Source organism: Oncorhynchus clarkii, chromosome 6 (genome assembly GCF_045791955.1).
Source record: "Oncorhynchus clarkii lewisi isolate Uvic-CL-2024 chromosome 6, UVic_Ocla_1.0, whole genome shotgun sequence".
Lineage (NCBI taxonomy): Eukaryota > Metazoa > Chordata > Actinopteri > Salmoniformes > Salmonidae > Oncorhynchus > Oncorhynchus clarkii.
Window position 1 is genome coordinate 35,526,858 of NC_092152.1, and position 8,865 is coordinate 35,535,722.

At 42.9% G+C, this 8,865-nt stretch overlaps 1 protein-coding gene across 2 annotated transcripts in view; it reads right to left on the reverse strand.

The window, feature by feature from the left end:
• Window positions 1-8,865, reverse strand: part of LOC139411058 (uncharacterized) — a 37,819-nt gene that overhangs the window by 26,154 nt on the left and 2,800 nt on the right. Inside the window, exon 1 of one of the 2 annotated variants that reach the window (XM_071156854.1) lies at window positions 7,067-7,228. The exons of the other annotated variant lie outside the window; for it this stretch is intronic. Within the exon in view, the coding sequence (XP_071012955.1) occupies window positions 7,067-7,147 (81 nt within the window). The 5' untranslated portion in view covers window positions 7,148-7,228. Of the gene's footprint in view, window positions 1-7,066; window positions 7,229-8,865 lie in introns of those variants that run through there. 2 annotated transcript variants of the gene reach the window in all.

Genomic DNA, 8,865 nt, shown 5'->3' on the forward strand with positions numbered 1-8,865 from the left:
GGCCAAGCCCTCCCTCACCCGGACGACACTAGGCCAATTGCCCCACGGACCTCCCGTTCGCGGCCGGTTACGACAGAGCCTGGGCGCGAACAAAGAGTCTCTGGTGGCACAGCTGGCGCTGCAGTAACCACTTAACCGCCCTTAACCACTGCGCCACCCGGGAGACTAGGGCTTGCAAGTTAAAGGGCAATTCCGCCACTTTTCAACCTCATATTCATTATCTCCAGCGCCAAACCAGTCTCTACATATGTGAAAACAAAGCGCTTATGATCTGCTGTTAAAATATTTGAATTAAAGTCCTAAAAAGAAAAAGTGATTTTCAAAACCTGCAACTAGTTTCTAGCCACGGTAAATCTGTCTTTGAAAATATTTTGATGACATCATCGGGTAAAACTTTGTTTTCACATATGTAGACACTGGTATTGTGCTGGAGATAGTGAAAATGATGTTGAAAAGTGGTGGAGTTGCCCTTTAAGCATTTCACTGTACTTGTGCATGTGACAAATAAAACTTAACTGAAGAGCTTAGAGAAATCTACTATTGCCTAATTGAACCTTAGCAACAGGTTAGTGAGTATACAACTAGTATGATGAAACCCCCAGCTAAAACCTTGCAAAACACTGACGCCCAACTTCCCATAGCACTTGCTGTCACACACACTCACTCACTCACTCACTCACTCACTCACTCACTCACTCATTCATTAATTCCCTTCCCTCACTCCTTCACATGCACAAACAACTCCTGACTGGCTCATAAACAGCCAGACGGGCCCCTCAAAAGGGGCAGGGACTCCCACATGCGCTATTTACTGGGAGTAGAAAAGTGACACTGCCCCAAAAGGCTAACGCTTCAGCTGTGTCAACCCCCAGATGATGTGTATAAACCAGAACTCAGCAGCTCTGTCTCGGTCCAATAATTTAGCCACTGTTGCTGGTCAGGTCAGACACTGACAGAAATCTAGATCATAGACTGTAGGGTCATTTCTCCAATGACTGCATACTAGAGCCGTGTGTCATAGAAGCTAGAAGAGCTACACTACATGACCAAAATTATGTGGACACCTGCCCGTCAAACAGCTCATTACTAATTCATGGGCATTAATATGGAGTTTGTCCCCCCTTTCTCGCTATAACAGCCTCCACTCTTCTGGGAAGGCTTTCTACTAGATCCCCAAACTGTTGCCACAAAGTTGGAAGCACAGATAAATATATCTTGCACAGACAAATATCATTGTATGCTGTAGCGTTAAGATTTCCCCTCACTGGAACTAAGGGGCCTAGCCTAACCATTAAAAACCGCCCTACTATTATTTCACCTCCACCAAAGTTTACAGTTGGCACTATACATTGTGGCAGGTAGCGTTCTCCAGGCATCCGACAAACCCAGAGAACATGCTTCCACTGCTCCAGAGTCCAATGGCAGCAAGCTTTACACCACTCCAGCCAACGTTTTGCATTGTGCATGGTGATCTTAGGCTTGTGTGCGGCTGCTCAGCCATGGAAACCCATTCCATGAAGCTCCCGACAAACAGATCTTGTGTTTACGTTGCTTGCAGAGAAAGTTTAGGAACTAAGGTAGTGAGTGTTGCAACCGAGGACAGACAATTCTTACACACTCGGCGGTCCCTTTCTGTGATCTTGTGTGGCCTACCACTTTGTGGCTGAGCCTTTGTTGAGCACTTACACTTACACTTACACTTACAACAGCACTTACAGTTGACCGAGGCAGCTCTAGCAGGGCAGAAATTTGACGAACTGACTTGTTGGAAAGGTGGCATCCTATGACGGTGCCATGTTGAAAGTGACTGAGCTCTTCAGTAAGTCCATTCTACTGCCAATGTTTGTCTATGGAGATTGCATGGCGGTGTGCTCGATTTTACACACCTGTCAGCAACGGGTGTGGCTGAAATAGCTGAATCCAATCATTTGAATGGGTGTCCACATACTTTTGTATATATAGTGTATTTTTTAAGGGAAGAAAGGAGGTCCTTGCAGCCAGTGCTGTTTGTCCACAGCTGTGAAAAGGCACTGATACACAAGCCCACGACTTAAACAATAAGTATGGTGTGTGTGCATGCGGTTATTCCGTGCCATCATATTCACTCAGGGTGAATTTACAAAACAACCGGTTAGCTTCCTGATTGGGCTCTAACTGAAGCTGCCCCCAGTAACCTCTGAGAGCATAGTCTTCACCTCACAAAATATGGACCTTTACAAACCTCCATCAAGACCATAATGTTCTTTGGTCGTCAATGTTGGTGCCACAAATTATCATTGCTCTGCATGAGACAGTGGAATGCTCAGCACTGTGGTGGTGGTGGTGGTGGTGGACCCTCCAACTCCACATAGATATGTGGCTGGGTGGGCGGGCTGTTGGATGGAGGGGTTCCAGATTTGCGGTACACACACCAATTAACAGTTTCCCTGGATTTTTCTTCCTCTCTGGATGGAAGGAGGTTGCAGTAACCGTCATTAACTAAGTATGCCTAGCCTAGAAAGTAAAGTATGTGGGCGAAATGCAGTCAGTCAGTGTTATCTGTCACCATGGTGGTTTGGACCAATTAGGAGAAATCATTTCCAGATTTGGAATGTGACCCAGGCAGCGAATGGATGCATCCTAAGTAATTAATCTCTCAGCAGCTGAGCGAGTAGCCCCACCATGCAGGATGACAACAACACACACAGCCAGACCAGCCAGACCAGCTAGCAGGGCAGGGCAACTCTCTCCACCTGGCCCATTCATCTCATTTAAAGTAACAGTATAGGTTATTTACCACCATGCAAACCTCACTGTCTGACCAATATGTGTTTACAGTATGATCTAGTCTCTTTGCGGAATTTAAACATTTAGCTAGGCAATGAATTCTTCAGTGGTTCTATTTTTAGGTTGTTCCCTCTTTTAATCAACATGACAATAGCCAATGGAATGATTGCAGTATCTTCTAACGTCAAACATGCACTCATTTTTGTAGCTGTTAGGGTGGTGGATTAATCAGAGTTGAACCCTTCATTTTGGGGTTGGATGAAATGAATACCAAGCTTGTTTACGCTATTCCAAAAATCAACTTAATACAAAAGAGGACAAGAGGACAAAGACATCATTTAGAGTGCCCCCTCAGGCAGATAATTGCAAAGATAGTGAGCACCCTATGCACACAGAAACTAAAGCTGGGGTCGCTGACAATTCAATATACTAAGGGCTTTCGTTGTTCAGTTCTAAGAATTCTGCTGCTCACCCTCACTCAGTCACAGTGGCTGGAGACGAGTCTTGACAGCTCGTAGCCTTATCGATTCTCCTTCCTAGTGTTATAGTAGTGTGTGGTCATAGATAATATTTCTTCTGACATGGCGCAAAGGAGAACTCTGCAATGAGACAGGTAAGCCTTTTATGTAAATGACACCAGACATTGCCATAGACATTCAATGACCGTGTGACATTCAACTCATAGTGGAGACAGTAGGCTACAGCACCAGAATACACAGGAAGTCTGAGAATTATTTTATAGTACTGCAATCTGACTCTGCTGCCAAAGTTGTCAGGAAGGATTTGGTCATTAAAAAGAACGCCTTCTGCCAGACTCTGTTAATCACCTGTAAGCACTGAACAGATTAGGGGGGGGGGGTATTTTCCAAATGCTAACAACTGAACATAATTAAATACCACATTAACATGGCCCATAGACACTACTTATAGCATGGTCGTGTTATGGATTCACTAGGTCATGTCTGCCTTCTATTTTATTTACAGTACAGTGGCAGATCAATAGCTTCCTTTTCCCCAGATAAATATCAGAAGGACATGTGCAGTAAATTTAATACTGTAGTGTCCGTTGTTCACATACAGAACACTCAGAAGAGGACAGCAGATATGACTAAGAATGCCTGCAGCATGGATAATCCACTAGATTCAGCCAAGGGACCCTTTTTTATTGAGCGGATGGTGAGGGGGCAGGAACAAAATTACAAATAATTTGTAGACTGCAAATTGACAACAAGACGCCCAAACAGATATATTATTTGACTAAAACGATCACATATATCTCTCTATTATGTGTTGGAATACTTTGGAAGAGATTTACTAAATTAAAATCACATGGGAGTTGATTTGCTGTTGTTTTGTTTGTTTTTTTACAGTCTTTTATGTCCAACCATTTGGACATAAAAGGGGGGCCAAATAAATAGAGTGGATCGGTGTAGCGAATAATTGATGTAATCTTGCGAGATCAGTCTGGTTGTACGAGGCTAGCAGCTTTCTTCCTAGTTTGGAAATGATACCGAATTGAGAATAAACCCTAACTAGAGTGTCCCCATCATCTCTGCTGCACAACCAGCTGAACACGTTTCAGGTGAGTTACACATCCAAACCCCACCATAGTGTGGATGTGGAAACCCAACACCATGCAATCCAGTGCCATGTAACACTCCGACCATGAATTGTAAGGGCCGGTTGGGTTACACTTAAATACTACTATACTAAGAACCCCCTCTCTCAGACAAACTGCTGTGTGTTGTGTAGTGACTTGCAGAGAGCAGGGGTAAGGTGTCACTATTCTACAGTATGTACAGGGTGATTCATGAGAGCTATGGTTCAAGAATGAAGACATGAAGTCCATGTCAGTGTCGGGCAGGCAAGCAGGTTGGGTTGTTTTCACCACAAAGTGAGAGAGTGAGCCGGCGCTGTGTTCCAAATGGCACCTTATTCCCTATGTAGTAGACTACTTTTGACCAGAGCCCTTTATAGGCAATTTGGGACAGACAGAGAGAGGAACAGGAGGTGAACATGCCCTGCTCTCTGCTCTCTCTGTCTGACTAGGGCATACCATTCCCGTTAACCTCTACTAAGGTACAGTCAGTCACGTTGAGGACGTGTTTCTCCCCATGGTTGTAAATGTAGCTTTACCAAGTTTTGCCACGGATGTTCAAGAAGATGTTCAGTTTTACCCTGAGTGCCCTCACAGTGTTCTACAGGAGAACCATCGAGAGCATACTGTCGAACTGCATCACTGCCTGGTACGGCAACACCACCACCGCGGATCGCAAGGCTCTTCAGAGGGTGATATATGCAGCCTAACGCACCATTGGGCAAACACTGCCCGCCCTACAGGATACCTACAACACCAGGTGTCGCAGGAAGGCCAAGAAGATCATCAGGGACCCCAGCCATGCCCTGTTCTCCCCGTTTCAAATCACTCAGACGTGGGCAGTACAGGAGCATCATGGCAAAAACTGAGAGCCAATAGTTTCTACCTTCAGACCATCAGGCTGCTGATTAGCCACCACTAGTCAGCTACCTGCTCCCCCCCCCCCCCCATGCTCTCTCCTGCTGCCCCACCCCTTCTATGGGCATTTCACCCCCCCAACAGACTTTACTCTGCCCCCACCCCAATGGCATTCATCACTATTGCAGTTGTTAATATGTATATTATTACTGTTTCTATTTCACTCAATGATCAGCCTGCTGCTCACCTTATGGTTATTCTAACCCACCCCCCAACAGTCTTTACTCTGCATACATCCCAATGGACATGTATTTATTCATAATAAATATCCATCAGCTGTTATTATGTATATAGTGCTATGTCTATTTATATTGTTTTTACCATTTTATTTCACTAGTCCAGTATGTTGGAGCTCAAAACCTAAGATTTTCACTGTACCCTGCAATCACACCTGCAACAATCTGAATCTCTGAACCCTCGGGTCGGTGGACCTGAGTCCATGATTCGGGAGGAACAAGCTGACCCGCCCAGATTTTTATTTATCAACTCCCTTTCCGTGCTTATTAAATATTGCGCATATTTATCACTTTTAAAACCCTTTTTAGAGTGGATAATTTATGCATTTTATTGCGATTTTATCCACTTTTACTCCCGCTGATATCTCAACATTTTAAAGCCTGGGTTTTACCCAATCTATTTAAATAATTATACCATTTTAAACTCATCTGTCCAGGATGATGGGCCACTGCAATAGAAGCTGACATTTTAACAACCTAAACGGACGGTTTTATTTCGCTGTAAGTAGATGTTTTTCTATTTTTTCACACAACTCAATGGAGACACAAACAACATAAAAAATAACCATTCATCCCACTATTCAAATATTACAAACCATTACTCCCCTCCCAGTATCCTGAAGAATCCCCTACGTCCTATTTTTATTTACCCTTTCCCCCAACCCAAATCCTTTTACCCTAAACCGGGTTCGTATCCTTTTCCAAACCCCTCCTCTATTTTATTATTATAATTGTTTTACTTTACTTCTTTATGTGTTTAAATCCATTAAAGTTTGTTTTAACCAAATCAAGTTGAGGGGAAAAAAAGAAAGAATTCCACAACCTCCTCCCTCTTGTATCTTGACAAACCTGACCTTCACCAGACAGATACATGGACAAGAGGGATAGAAGAGGGCATTAAGCCCTGAGATGTCCCAAAGTTCGTCATTACTCAATATGTTCCGTTCAAACACGTGGCTATAACCTAATATTGATGTATATTTGCAATGTCTTACAGTTGTGATATCTGCAATTATGCATTCATTGACAACACGAGCAATGGAAAATCCCATAAAATAATGGTTTATTTTCCATAGTTACCAACCCAGCATGACTTTGAATTTGGGATTATTAGAATTGGAAGCTTCCTACTGAAATGCATGTCAATAAACTTTTTCGTAGCTTTCGATAAGATTATAGATTATTTAAAAGTATAATGGTATTAGATTAAAAATAATAACAATACAATAAAGATGATGTAAAACTATACACAAACTTCTGTACGTGAGCCCTGTATGCACGGGTGCTGTATTCGCTGGACTATTCTACTAAAACACGTTTACAGTGCATTACATCATGTACGTTCACCATAATGACGAATTACCCTGGAAAGGCTATATTATGTATTTCCCAGTGTGGGTACCAACTACACAAAAAGGAAACGTGTTTCATTCTTGCTTACAAGTTTTCTGCCAGTCACTAGAAGCCCGCTGACGGGTAAAACGATTGATTGCGCTTTTCCATGAGGCAAAATGAGACTGTAAACAAAGAGCAGCCATGTATTACTTACTTTCTGTGCAACACATCCCGTGACCCATAGTAGATACGCTGTCAAGAACACATGTGCCCAGAACGAGCTGTTGCAGTTCATTTTCCTTATTTCGTCCTTTTCTCCTATGCACACTGAACCGTGACCCGCTCTCGCTCCCACTCTCCATTCACCTGAACTCTCGGGAGCGCGCTTTCATCCTTCGTGGACCCGCATACAGAAATCACAGTGGGTTGTACTGAAGCGCCCACAATTTGGCAGTCAGTCTTATTTGTCAACAATCATTTTGAGGAACATAGCTTCCAATGCACCAGCTGTGGGATTAGAATCAGTAACCTACATTTCCTTGTAGTTGGTCAGCTGCAGACCATTGATAATGGAGTAACTTTATGGTTATGTAGTGATTTAAGAGGAGCAGAGCTCTGCCACCTGTGCCATAAAAGCCCAGTCATCTTGACAGAGGGGTAGTAGTACTCTCAAACAGGCTACACTATTCCCCCTTTTCTCTAGAAGTGTCCAGAGCACAAACCCCATGTGAACATGTGAAGCCAACTCTTGCACTGATGTCACCAATGAAGCAATAGGGGGAAGAGTGAGCTTGAGCAGTGTAAGTGTGGGTATAGTGACTTTATGAATGAATTTCCAGCAAATTGAGAGGGGAAAGCTGGAGTGGAGCAGGGCTGAACCAGGGACCTCTGGTTACAGGGCAAATGCACTACCACCTGTGCCATAAAAGCCCATGCCTCTTGGCAGAGGCAATATACCATCATATAGGAAGGCTATGTAGCATATATAGCATAAATTACTTGATTTATGCAGAGTTGAGAATCCTTTTGTGTAAACTCTGTATGGAGTTACTAAGATTAGCTGGTATTCATAAGCATGCTTGATTAACAGTGCTGTAGACCTATAGAACAAAATGCTCACTAAACCGTTAAGCATATTGTTTGTCTGACTTTAACAGCATTAAGGGCAAATCAGGAGGAAATAGCGTCTGTTGTCTGCCCTGTCAATGTTAAATAATCATTCCTTGACAGTGGCGATTTTAGCATGTCAATCTTGGTGGGGAAAAACTCAACAACAACAAAAATGTAGATGCATGCCAGACAATGTTTGTATGCGGCTTTATTAACTTAATGATATTTTTTTTAAAATGTACATTGTTTGCGATCAGATATGTGATATGTATTAATGCAAAAATAACATGCAAAACAGGCATCAACAAAAATGTATATGTTTTCTTTGGCTAAACCGGTGGAGCTCGCCCTGAATGACGGGACACCACTGTTCCATGAGCATGCTCACTCATAAGCATGTCAGCGAGTATATGGGACAGTCTTGTGGTGAAACAAGATTCGGCACATTTCTTGTTGACTACATGTGCAGGCCAGAGAAATCCTTATGTAGCCTCCCTATTCAGAGTATTGCTACCTCTGCCAAGAGGTCTGGACCTTTATGGCACAGGTGAAAATGTGCTTGTACTACACTGAAGGGTTGCTGGTTCAAGCCCCTCTCTGACTGTTCCTTCTCAATTGCCACATTTATCTCCTATCTGAGATCATTAGACAGTCAGTAATCAAATTCAGTAATCAGTACCTATTCAACACTGAAAAGGTGTTGTAGACTGCATTCCTAACTACACTTAAATAGACTTCTATTCATGTCATTGGAGAGATATTTTTGCAAATTGATATAATAACAGGCAATGTGTATTTGTCACTAGCTGTGTAATCATTGATATTCATGAAACCTTAAATCTGTGCTGAATAGGTAGAAACAATCCTCATCATTAATGACAAGGCATTATCTAATCACACCCT